This window comes from Crinia signifera, chromosome 6 (genome assembly GCF_055691185.1).
Source record: "Crinia signifera chromosome 6, ASM5569118v1, whole genome shotgun sequence".
Classification (NCBI taxonomy): Eukaryota; Metazoa; Chordata; class Amphibia; order Anura; family Myobatrachidae; genus Crinia; species Crinia signifera.
The window spans coordinates 126,878,489-126,892,411 of record NC_139222.1 but is presented as its reverse complement, the minus strand read 5'-3'; the positions used below and the strand labels follow the sequence as shown (position 1 = coordinate 126,892,411).

The following is a 13,923-nucleotide window of genomic DNA, read 5'->3' as shown; positions in this document are numbered from 1 at the left end:
ATTGTGCATGTAAGATGTTTAGGTATTGTACGAGTTATGTATCCTAGTGTGCTTTAGAAGTTGAACTGAAGCATGATGGGATGCAGAAGGGAGGAGCCTGCGTCCAAAGATTTCAGCATAGGTGCCTTGGCTCCTGCGGACCCTCCTACATCCCAAGGTTAGCTGTGTCACCAGGATGGACTCAGAGAAAGGGGTTTGAACGGTAAGTTCTTACAAAAATCCCCTTTTCTATAAATTGACTTTTTAAAAAAAAATGGTACTTATGTAATATCTGGGCTCCCGTTTTTCTTATGAGACCGCTTGCGCTCGCCACGCTTCGGGAACGGTGGGTGAGTGGGTAAGTGAGTAAAGACGACAGCAAAAAAGAACCAACACTCTAGAACACCAATGAATAAAGGGTTCATTACATTACATGGATGGTAAAATCTTCAAGTTAAATCTTGAACGGAGCTATTTCAGCTGCTGATGCAAGGTACTTTCTTTTAATGAGAGATAACTACTTTAATGGGTACATCTTTCTGGATTGGTGCAGTAAATTACATTGTTGTGTCTGTCTCTGACCAATACATTCAAGAACAGAATATTTAGCTTTTTGGTAACATGTACATAGTTTGCCATCTAGTGGTCACAAGTATGATTTCCAAGCTGTGTACAGAAGACAAAGCGAGTAGACATTTATTGTGTAAACAATTCAGCTTGAGGACCGCACAAGCCCTTTCTCTTTTCCTCGAAACCGGCTGTCATCTCAGATTCCTTCCAGGTCAAAAGCAACTTGTAGATACTCCTTGGGTACAATACCAATCATTCCATCCAACTCTCCAACCCACCAGCCGTAAACATTATATTCCTGAAAAGAAATATGCAGATATATAAAAAGAGCAAATTCCATAGGTAACCCTTAAATACATCATGACAAGCAGTCAATGTACATTAGGTATATGCCTGACAGATACTCTGCAGAGGAAGGATTTTTAGCATTAAATGGGTGACCATAGTCTTCCATAGTAGACATTACCAGTACAATAGATATGATTTGTATGTTCTTTTATGTAGATTACTTAAAGGCTTTATCATAAATGAATTAAGGCCCGAAAAAGACAAATCTACATGAGCCCTATAGCTACAGATTGAATTAAAGGTCTAATTGAATAACATACAGTACAGTAGATGTGTTTTACAAATGTTTAAAAAAAAAACAACTTTCCAACTAGGAGATGAGAGAGAATCAATTTGTCGAGAAATAGGAAGGATCTTAAGTGTCCTGCAGACATACGGAAATTAATTCTGTGTGATCAATATTCCTGCAAAACATTTATTCAGATGTGTATAATAAATTATCTGATAATGCAAGTCATTATTTAGTAAGGGAATGCACAGCATTAGGTGTTATTGATAACTATATGGTGAAAATGCTGATGGCAGCATATCCCAGGTGTGATACTCTATATAAGGAAACCCAACTGTGTATAGAAACTATGGACCTACAGTTGTGACTTGCTGTATTCCTTATATGACAGGCATATATCTTTTGTGTAGTTAGTGACATCCTTTACCAATGTTAATGAAATCATTTTAATATGTTAAGAAAGCATCCTTTTATTATATAAATATACATAGCAATAATTCCAGGGTAACCAGAGTTTAGTTGCCCCTAGCAGATAATCTCACCACCAAGCTTAGGGCAGCATGGACGGTGTAATGGTTAGCATTACTGCCTCAGCGCTGAGGTCATGGGTTCGTTTCTCACCATAGCCCTAACTGTGTGGAGTTTGTATATTCTCCCTGCACCTGTTTACTCATTCCTTTTCCTTTCCTCTCACAATCCAAAAAATTATTAATTGCTCCCTACAATATTAATGTGTGTGTATATATGTGTATATATGTGTGTGTGTATATATATATATATATATATATATATATATATATATATGTAGACGGTTTGCTCGGCACTCAGGTACTCCAATATATGGCGTTATGTTGCCGGGTGCCTTCCCCAGGGGGATTGATACATACAGGGCGACGGGCGGCACTCTCGGTCCTTCAATAGCGTGAGATGTCTGGAAAGAAACTCTCACAGCCAAGTGTAGATACAACGTTTCGATATTTAATCGTCTTCAGGTACAACCTGACCCATGAACAAACAGTGTTATTTATACATACTGTGCTCACCTCGTGCTGAGAGGTCTGGAAAGGTGGTGACGTCATCAGTGTCAGACACAGCTGTCCACTGTGACGTACTCAATGTGAAAGAAAAGCAAATCACCAAGCAAAAAAAGGTCTTATCGTGCAACTAAACAATGTACATATATACAATCAAACATACATGGGCAACAACATATGGCTCGCACCCATAGATAGGGTGGGTTTGTCCGCATAATAGCAAACATAGTAAACAAAATGGAAAGGCAAATGGACTAATTGAATAACAAGTGCATGCCTGGACATAATTGGAACATAAAGGTTAATTGATTAACAAGTACATGCTTAAACATAATGGAAGCATAATGGTACTAAGAAAGAACACAATATCACAAGAGTGTGTGCATATCTGAAGAAACGAGCATCACGCGCCTAGTGGGAGAGGACGTCTAGAAGTAGGCGCAAACTTGTGATCAAAGGCGACATTTGCAGAAAACAAACAACAATAATGAGAGGAACTCATAAAAAACAATTGAGAGACAGGTACTCATTGAGCCCCCGTGGGGCTACGGTGTCAAGTCTATGTATCCAACAAGCTTCTAAGCGAAGCAATCTGTTGGCTCTATCACCCCCACGCTTGTCTTCTGGTATCATGTCAATCATTTTATAACGAAGTGAAGTCAAGCTGTGTTTGTGAAGTGCAAAGTGTGTGGCAACGGGTTGCTCCACTTTTTTGCCTTCAAGTGCTTTCTTGATGGCACTGCGGTGTTGTGCCATGCGCTCTTTGAACTGGCAGACCGTTTTGCCAATATAATAGAGCCCGCACGGACAGCGTAAGAGGTAGACAACGAATTTACTAGAACAATTGAGTACGTGCTTAATTTTATAAATTTTGCCTGAATGTGGATGGGCAAAGGTTCCTCCTGTTTCGAGGTATGAGCATGTTGCACAGCCAAGGCATCGATAGTTGCCTGGTTTTTTGGTCATGAAATGCGTATCAGTGGCAGATTTAGTCGCCACATCGGTGCGTACTAACATGTCACTGATGTTGCGACCTCGTCGGTAGCAGGGTAATAACATTGTTTAACAACTATTTCCTGTTTAATGATGAGTATTACCTGCAGAAGCAGGGATGCGCAATGGGTTCTTGCGCAGCGCCGGTATATGCCAACAGCTTTATGTTCCATGTCGAAAATGATCTGTTTTTTTCTGATCCTGTGACCAAATGTAAAATAATTTTCTTTGTCCGCTATATAGACGACGTGTTGTTGTTATGGGAGGGTACAAAAAGCAGCTTTGTTGAGATGATGCAGCATGTTAATTCCAAAGATCCAGACATCAAGTTTACTTACGATGTACAGGAAAGTGAAATCCATTTCCTGGATGTCAAAATCATCAAGAGTGGCAATACTCTTGCAACATCGGTTTATGCTAAACCGACTGATTGCAACAATTTATTGCACTCTTCAAGTCATCACCCACGTTCACTTGTCAATGGCCTCCCCTACTCCCAATTTTTGAGAGTGAGCAGAATCTGCAGCGATCCTGTTGCAAAAGGGTTACAAACCCAGTCTATTGGAGCAAGCCAAACAAAATGCATTATCTTCCATTGATCCCAGTAGAGCCACTGCCAAGCCTGATAAAGCAGCACAATCCCTCATTTGGGTCAACACTTTTACCACGGCCAGCAGGTCCCTAGTCAGCACGGGCAAAAGAACGTGGCCGGTTATACAATCAGACCGCAATCTCAGTAGCCTCGCCAATAAATCTTTATTACCCTGCTACCGACGAGGTCGCAACATCAGTGACATGTTAGTCCGCACCGATGTGGCGACTAAATCTGCCACTGATACGCATTTCATGACCAAAAAACCAGGCAACTATCGATGCCTTGGCTGTGCAACATGCTCATACCTCGAAACAGGAGGAACCTTTGCCCATCCACATTCAGGCAAAATTTATAAAATTAAGCACGTACTCAATTGTTCTAGTAAATTCATTGTCTACCTCTTACGCTGTCCGTGCGGGCTCTATTATATTGGCAAAACGGTCTGCCAGTTCAAAGAGCGCATGGCACAACACCGCAGTGCCATCAAGAAAGCACTTGAAGGCAAAAAAGTGGAGCAACCCGTTGCCACACACTTTGCACTTCACAAACACAGCTTGACTTCACTTCGTTATAAAATGATTGACATGATACCAGAAGACAAGCGTGGGGGTGATAGAGCCAACAGATTGCTTCGCTTAGAAGCTTGTTGGATACATAGACTTGACACCGTAGCCCCACGGGGGCTCAATGAGTACCTGTCTCTCAATTGTTTTTTATGAGTTCCTCTCATTATTGTTGTTTGTTTTCTGCAAATGTCGCCTTTGATCACAAGTTTGCGCCTACTTCTAGACGTCCTCTCCCACTAGGCGCGTGATGCTCGTTTCTTCAGATATGCACACACTCTTGTGATATTGTGTTCTTTCTTAGTACCATTATGCTTCCATTATGTTTAAGCATGTACTTGTTACAGGCATGCACTTGTTATTCAATTAGTCCATTTGCCTTTCCATTTTGTTTACTATGTTTGCTATTATGCGGACAAACCCACCCTATCTATGGGTGCGAGCCATATGTTGTTGCCCATGTATGTTTGATTGTATATATGTACATTGTTTAGTTGCACGATAAGACCTTTTTTTGCTTGGTGATTTGCTTTTTTTTCACATTGAGTACGTCACAGTGGACAGCTGTGTCTGACACTGATGACGTCACCACCTTTCCAGACCTCTCAGCACGAGGTGAGCACAGTATGTATAAATAACACTGTTTGTTCATGGGTCAGGTTGTACCTGAAGACGATTAAATATCGAAACGTTGTATCTACACTTGGCTGTGAGAGTTTCTTTCCAGACATCTCACACTATTGAAGGACCGAGAGTGCCGCCCGTCGCCCTGTATATATATATATATATATATATATATATATATATAAATTTCGGCAAAGTCCACACTCAAAAGACCATCCTTATGAGGGGGTGCTCCTACAGATGCCTAAACATCAAAGTATATCGGAGGTGAAAAAGGGCACTCACCATATTAAAAGCAATTTTAGGTTTTATTCCATGTAGATAGAAAAAGCTGACATACCATCGACGTAACGTGACATTTCGGTCTTACAAAAGACCATTATCAGGATTCCATACAGCTTAAATTTCAACAACCGTCAGACAAGCAACCTGGCATCCATCCCTGAGGAGGATACACCTGTACTGCCTCACCGGGCCAGTTTAAATACCTATATGCAGGAAGTGACATCATCACCCCATGCAATTCCACACCTCACTCAATCAGTCTCTCAAAACACGTTTTTAATGTCTAAATATGTTTACAATAGGGGCACAAAGATAACAGTATATCATTTGGCACTTGCTGGAATGTATATGTAAGTATAGAGCGTTTAGCACCAGAAAACACACTGATAACCTCCGGGCCGGAAGTCTGCCGGACCGGAAGTCTCATGCGTGTCATAGGCATATGGCGGAAGTGAGCTATGCGTTCCACAGCTCCCCCGCCAGACCGGAAGTAAATGGCGTTCTACACCTATATTTAGGTCTCTCCTATTTCACTAATCTGGTTGATACAGTCACTGTGACACAGTGGATACCATTTATAAGAGGACACACCAACAGTAATACACATTTTATTATCCACATAATATCCAGGTTTGGGATAGCTAGTTGTTGTCCAGTATGTATGACCAGCTTTGCGTGATACTGCATATTTTATTTTATTTGCAGTGAGTATACAGATGCGTTAGAGTGGGTCCCCAGCCGTATATCGGCAGGTGGAACGCACATGATATTTCCCTGTTAGCTCTGTGGAACGCCATTTACTTCTGGTCCAGCAGGGGGGGTTGTGTGTGTGTGGAACGCATAGCTCACTTCCGCCGTATGCCTATGACACGCATGAGACTTCCGGTCCGGCGGACTTCCGGCCCGGAGGTTATCAGCGTGTTTTCTGGTGCTAAACACTCTATACTTACATATACATTCCAGCAAGTGGCGATTTATATACTGTTATCTTTGTGCCCCTATTGTAGACGTATTTAGACATTAAAAACCATGTTTTGAGAGACTGATTGAGTGAGGTGTGGAATTGCATGGGGTGATGATGTCACTTCCTGCATATAGGTATTTAAACTGGCCTGGTGAGGCAGTACAGGAGTATCCTCCCCAGGGATGGATGCCAGGTTGCTTGTCTGACGGTTGTTAAAATTTAAGCTGTATGGAATCCTGATGATGGTCTTTTGTAAGACCGAAACGTCACATTACGTCGATAGTATGTCAGCTTTTTCACCTCCGATATATATATATGTATGTAGAAGGGAATATAGACTGTAAGCTCTACTGGGGCAGGGAGTGATGTGAATGTTTAAAATAATCTCTGTAAAGCAATGTACTATATAAATAATAGTGGTGACCCATTTATTTAATCATCTTTGGGGAAGAGTTTGGCATATATTTCAGGCAAAATACAATTTACTTTATGGATCAGGGCTGTGCACACTTATGCCCCTTTCACACAAAAATGAAATTCCCGGGTGCAGCAGTTCATATTTTTTCTGTGTGAAAGGGTGGATCCGGATCTTAAACTCCGGGTCTCCGACCCTGCAAAAGACCATTGTAGGAGACCTGGAGTTTAAGATCCGGATCAACCCCTTCACACAGGAGAAAACCCTGTGTAATAGAGCAAATCTCTGGGTCTAAATTTAAGACCCAGAGATTTGCTCTCCTGTTTGAAAGGGGTCTGACAGTGGCGGCAGAATAACCCAGCGTAACAAAAGCCGGATAATTGCTACTAATTACCAGGTTATTTGTCCAGCGCTGTCTGAACGCGGTTTTAACTAAAAATATACTGTAAGTATATTTTATATTAACAGATCTAGTTGCTGAATTCATATAATGGATTCAAGAAAATTGTTTCAATATGACCGTTAAAAGCATTTTTGTTGCTAGTCTTTGAAATATATGGATTCTAACACTGATAACAAAAAAATACTAGTACACTACCCAGCAAAAGTTTTAGAACACCCCCTCTTTTTCTATATTTAACATCAATACATTTTTATTGAAAATTTTCATAGAAATGGGGTGCAGAAAAAAAAGTAGGGAAACAAAACCAAGGGGGAGTGGAGGTCACACAGGGTCCAGCAGTGTACATAAAAATGTAAATAATCATATCAAGCAATATAAGCAGCAACTGAGCGAGATTATTACAATTTAAACAGCTCTGATTAGGTATCGTCAGGGGCATCATCCACTACGCAGACATATCTGAAGCTACTAATCTCCTCAGATTTCCATTGAACTCTCCCAGGAATCTGATCTGACCCTGGGCTAAATTTCTTACTCTATTTCAGTGGTTCTCAAACACGGTCCTCAGGAGCCCACACATTTCACATTCTCCAGATCACCTGACAAGTGCACTCATCACTGACACATTTTAAAAGATCCAGAGGTGGAGCTAATTATTTCACTTGATTCTATGACCGTAATGGCTAACCTTGACACTCCAGCTGTTGTTGAACTACACATCCCAGCATGCCCTGCTACAGTTTTACTATTTGGCCATGTTAAAAATGAGGCAGGGCATGCTGGGATGTGTAGTTCAACAACAGCTGGTGTGTCAAGGTTAGCCATCACTGTTCTATGAGGAGACCTGTAAAAGATGCACTTTGTGGGGTCCTGAGGACAGACTTTGAGAACCTGTGCTCTATTCACTTTAGCTACATCTGATCAGATCTATGATGAACCCCTGACAGCTTCAGATCAGACAGATCTTTGGTGCAGCACCTAAGATTTTTTTTTGTCAAATGGATCTGAGACATTAAGGTCCATAAACACTGTGTGATTTTGCACAGTGTGTATGGACAGTGATGATGGGGAAACCGCTCGACTGAAAATAGCTCAGTGCGTACGATCTTCCTGGGGGTGGACAACTTAGCGGGACACTATGGAAAGCCATCCACCCCGTCACTCATCTGCTGGTTATGCCAGCAGATGAGCGGTGGCCGCCGGGCAGATGAGGGAGTGTGCATCAGTGCTCACCGCTGGCCCGTACACACTGGGTGGCTTTTGAGCTGAAAACCGCTCAAACCTCAAAACTGAGCTGCTTTTAGCTTAAAATTGCCACTTGTATATGGGCCTTAAGCCACACATCTGATCTGAGGGAGCTCAGATTTGGCATTTTTCTTCAGATTGGTCTGTCAGATCCATCTGAATCTGAAGAAAACAGGCCAAATCCAACTAGTGGATGGGGACCATCTTCCAGTCTTCCAGAGACTAAGACTTGTTCACTTGGACCGATGTTCAGATGCGCCTAAAGCTGGTCTCCTGTGATCTGACTTAGATTACACAAGAATCTGAGAAATTTAAATTATGATAGGTCTTTGAGGTTGCTATAAATGTTTTAAGCAGTTTTTTTGGCACACTAATAGTTTCCATGTACATCGTACTGTCTCTGATATAGCATATGGTCAATTTGTTTAAAGTATAAGATTAGCAATATGAATGATGAATAGTTGACAGACTGACATAATAGATTGCAAGATAATAATTATTTCAAGGAGAAAGTTTAAAAGAAAGCTTACATGTACAACAGAAATTAGGCTATTACAAGGGATACAAGTTGAGAAATGATGAAATAATTCATTTTTTATCACTTATATATAATGGGCGTTCACTTGTGTCTAACAATGTACTTTATAACCTACAGTGTTCCTCGGAAATAATCTACTCAAGGACACAGCATTAGAACACTTGTGAGAACATTGGCCATGTGAGTAGCTTATCTAGACTTTAGTAAGGCTTTTGACACTGTCCCACATCACAGACTGTTAAATAAACTTGAAAGCTTGGGATTGGATTCTAAGATGGTTGAATGGGTAAGATCTTGGTTGCAGGACAGAAAACAGAGAGTTGTAGTAAATGGAGTACAGTCAAAGGAGGGAAAGGTTACCAGTGGAGTACCCCAGGGATCTGTACTTGGACCGGTACTTTTTAATATCTTTATTGGTGATCTTGCAAATGGAATTGAGGGTAAAATGTGCCTCTTTGCAGATGACACAATGGTATGCAATAGGGTAGACACACCAGAGGGGTAAAACAAATGATTGAGGAACTAGGTATATCAGAGGAATGGTCAAGAGCATGGCAAATACAGTTTAATGCCCAAAAATGCAAAATCATGCACTTGGGTCTCAAAAATCTAAAGACTAAATCTAGTATAAATGGCACTATAATGGAAACTACCGAGGAGGAGAAGGATCTATGTGTCACTATTTCAGGGGCAGGTAGGCAATGTAACAAAGCAATGAAGAAGGCAAGCCAGATGCTTGGTTGCATAGGGAGAGGTATCAGCAGTAGAAAGAAAGAAGTAATAATGCCACTGTATAGGTCATTGGTATGACATCATCTAGAGTACGGTGTTCAGTTCTGGAGGCTATACTGTATATCCAGAAGGATATAAATACATTAGAGACTGTACAAAGGGGGGCAACTAAAATGGTGCATGGCCTACATCACAAAACCTACCAGGAAAGACTAAATGGTCTTAATATGTATAGTTTAGAGCAGAGAAGGGAAAGGGGGGACTTGATATAAACTTTCAAATATATCAAGGGTTTTAACAAGGTACAGGTGGGAGACATTCTTCAAAGAAAGAGGAGCAACAGAACACGAGGACATGCACTGAAACTAGAGGGAGGAAGATTCAGGGGAAATTTGAGGAAGAATTACTTCACATAAAGGGTAGTAGATAAGTGGAATAGCCTCCCATCAGAGGTGGTAGAGGCAAATACAGTAGAGCAATTTAAACATGCTTGGGATAGGTATATTGATATCCTCACAAAAAAATAAGGATCAAATATGGTTTGAGGTAAAGGGGCAGACTAGATGGGCCAAGTGGTTCTGATCTGCCGTCAAATTCAATGTTTCTATGAGTAACCCTCAGGTTTACTCAGATAGCTGATGTTCTGGCATCATAATTCTACAGATGTCCTCAGTGCACCAGGTACTGCATGCCACTTCTGAATCTGTTTTTCCAGTTAGGACATTACTAGGTAGAAACAGTGGTTAGTGTAGAATAGGAATAAGCTGTGGAGACCTTTATTAGGTTGTCCTGTGAAAACTGCCCATGCCATAAATTTGGGACAAAAGCATCACTGCAGAAGCTACTAGAGCAGGCCTGGCCAACCTGTGGCTCTCCAGATGTTGTCAAACTACAAATCCCATCATGCCTTGCCACAGTTTTGCTATAAGGGAGTGTTAAAACTGTAACAAGGCATGTTTCACAACAACTGGAGAGCCACAGGTTGGCCTCTCCTGTACTAGAGTAATTATCCTTCTGTTTTAACTATTTGATTTGAGTAACCAGGTGAGAAGTGGAGTAAAATTCTATGGTACTTGCAGAAGATTCTCCAGATCTTAGTCACAAACTAGTGCACTCAAAGACTATCTCCAAAAGAAGCCCATAAAAACCTCTTTGTTGGAGATCTCAGAAAGTCAACTCTTTTAAGGCAGCAAGAAGACCTTATTGGAAACCCAAAACACCTCCACCAGGACAACGGGGGTTCCTGGGTGTTAGAGAGAGTGGATCAATGTCCCACTGGATTTCATTCCATTAAGGAGGCAGAGGCATAACAAGCTATGCAGAAAGTGTTCATGACATCCTGGTGTGGGTAAAGTTAAGACAGGATTGAACACCTCATCTATATCGTTCAGTATGTATGAGCTATATTGTTTACCTGGGAGCTCCAATGATATTGTTAAGGATATTGCTCCTGGAGTGAATAGTTTACTGTATATGAGGCTTAACTCTTTTGGATCTATATATTTACATATATACTGAACTCGCTTTGTACATGGAAAGCTATTGAGTGTGCTTTTACTGAGCGCATCCTGAAATGTTATATTTGCATATATTTAGATGCACTTACACACTGGTCAATATATTGTACTCATGTCAGTAGGTGTGTACAAATGTTGTGTACAGATGAGGTTTCTAGAGCTTAGTAATAATACAAATTATATTTATGAGGACTTCCGGTGGGTGGCGCATCGAAAATGGCCACATTTTACATGAGTTCCACTCACCCAGGCTCCATCTTTAGCCATCTACTTGCTTAAATCAGCTATCAGGCTCCACCCTCCAAGGACTACATCCCATGTTCCTCAGGGTCCCAGGTTTGGTCAATATTGGATGGCCAGGTTGCCAGGGAGCCCCTTTCACCAGTCTGGTCTGGAGGGACACTGTGACATCAGCACACTTATCTTCCCTGACCGCTGCTATTTCCCCGGGTCTATTACCATCTGCACCCTCCAGGTTACCTGCTGGAACACTGGTACAAAACACCCGCCTGGTGTCACTGACGAGCTGGCCCTGCCATCCTGGGTGATAGTGTGGCCGAGCTTTATCTGCCTCGCAGACCGCCTGATGCCGAGAGGAATTGTAGATGCTGCACTGCTCGGACCAGCTTTCCACCTGCTGGGGACACGGTAGCAGCTTTAACACAACCACGATTCCCCACTACCTCTGCTCTGGACCCATCACTGGAGTGCCGATCCCCACATTGTGGTTGATTGGTGGCTGCTTCAGTGTGGTCCCGGAGTCCCTGCCAGCTGCCTGGGGGACCTGACAATTTAGTGCTCACCGCACGGCAGTGGTGAATGATCTACCCTGCAGAGCTGTGATCCCTGCCCTGCCTTCAGTTCGGGAGTGTTACAGGAGTTGTCGCTAACAGCTGGAGGACCCCTGCTCAGACTTCTGCACCAGCAATGTCGGCCCAGATCCATGCTGCCCTGCAATTACCCTCCTGATTGCGGACAGCAAAACCTCTCTTCCCGTATACTAACCTGGTTGTCTTTCGTTACTAATATTCTCTACTATCTAACTACTTTATTTCCCCTATACTTTGCTCCTTCCCTCCCCATGTGCTCTCCTCCTTGTCTTATGGTCCCCCCCCCTCTCCTATCCTTTTGCGTGTTTTAAACTCACCTTCTCTGACCCCCTACCCAATACTTCACCAGCTCAGCAGCCTTGTGGGCTATTTTTTTTCAGGTCAACCCGTGTCCATTTACACGGGACTCAGGTCCTGACCTGGGTTGAACATGGCTAGGACCTGGGTAAAGGCCAGTGTAAATGGCCCCATCACCGGTTGGGACATCGTAAAAGTGGATTCAAAACACTTCTCCAAACTTCATAGTCTTTAGGGATAAGTTATTTTTCATTTTCCATATGGACTGGCTAGAAGCATCTCTTCAAAAGGAAGCTTTCACCAAAAAACTTTTTGATACCTGGGACAGTTACATTGAGACCCTCCTGGTATCAACTAGACAAGCCTTTCACCATTGCTTCCGAAGAACTCCGTGATATGAGTAACATATCTTGCTCAATGATCCTCCGATCTCCTTTGAATAATGCTATTTTCATTTCCTGTTTGAATAATACTTATATTTTAATTTTGAATATGATGATTTTGTTGTAATTATCTATTCACATGCAACATGTATTGTAATTATTATTTTGTCAGGTCTTAAAGCTTTGACCAAATAAAAAAGCTAATAAAAAAAATAAAAAAATAATTTATATATATAACTTTTCTCCCTCAGAACTCAAAGTTGCCTTATGTTCATAAAGAGAAGCATTAGAACACGGTTCAGAGAAATGTAAAAAAAAAAAAAAAAAAGACTTCACAGAAAGTGCATTGGACAAGTGGAATAGCCTCCCCTCAGAGGAGGTTGACAAGAGGCCAAGACAGTAGAACAACAAACATGCATTGGATAGACATTAGGGTATATTTACAAAGAAATAAGGATCAAATAGGGTTTGAGGTAACAATGTTTAAAAAGGTGCGGAGGTATAAGGTAAGCTAATCACCTGTTCATGGTTAGGCTGGGTTTTCCCACTCATTTCTACAGTTTTGCCAGTTTTTGATGTTCCTAATTCAGAGTTAATTTCCCTACCATCCGCAAACATCACAAAATCCCCGATAGTCTGTCTCATACATGAGTTGTATTAACTTTTGTTTCGACAGTGTGATGCAGCTCTTGAAGGGTGGCAAGACTTCAGGGATCTGGGACAGTGGTATGCAGAGGGTTGGGTCCAGGCCCCAGGATGCTGCTGCTGTACTCACCTGGCATCTTAAAATACCGCTGGAAGTTGAGCGAGCAGAGTGGCCCTTGGGACGTAGCAGGCAAAATGGTGGTGAACTACGTTGACTCTTGGCATCTGATACAAGCTGGATTCCCCATGTGAAGCTGGGGTGCTCCATTGGAAAAGACCGGCAATTTGCAGCCTGACAACTTGCCTACTGGTGCTGGTCCTGGCATGAGTACTAGCCCTGATGATCATCTGCTCACCCAGCTGTGCCTCCTCAGTGGTGGCGGTGGATGTAGGCCACAGGCTTGACAGCAAGTGAGGAGGAGAATGGCCACAATCTCAGAGTCCAAGATGTGGCAGGTAGGTGACCAAGTTTCAGTTTTCCAGTAGGCTGGAGTGTCTCAAAGCATGGCCTGATGTCAAAAGCTGAGCCTCCTCTGGGTGAGACGTCTTTGCCTGCGGTCCCCGCAGCAAGTGTAAACACAGCCAGATGTACCCATATATCTTTAAATATATTGGCTATGCTATGCTATATGTCTGTGAATGCCATCATTGTCTGAATATATTGACCATTTGATAGGTTGGTTGATTAAACACTTCAGTATATATCCAGCTTTAGGGCTAGATTATCTAAGCTT

The 13,923-nt window shown here is 42.1% G+C and overlaps 1 protein-coding gene across 2 annotated transcripts in view; it reads right to left on the bottom strand.

Moving 5' to 3' along the window:
* Window positions 1-382: 382 nt before the first annotated feature.
* Window positions 383-13,923, bottom strand: part of SKAP1 (src kinase associated phosphoprotein 1) — a 489,215-nt gene continuing 475,674 nt past the window's right edge. For both annotated transcript variants that reach the window (XM_083147061.1, XM_083147060.1), the window contains exon 11: window positions 383-847. In XM_083147061.1, coding sequence (XP_083003187.1) covers window positions 746-847 — 102 coding nt within the window. In that variant the 3' untranslated portion in view covers window positions 383-745. The remainder of the gene's footprint in view (window positions 848-13,923) is intronic.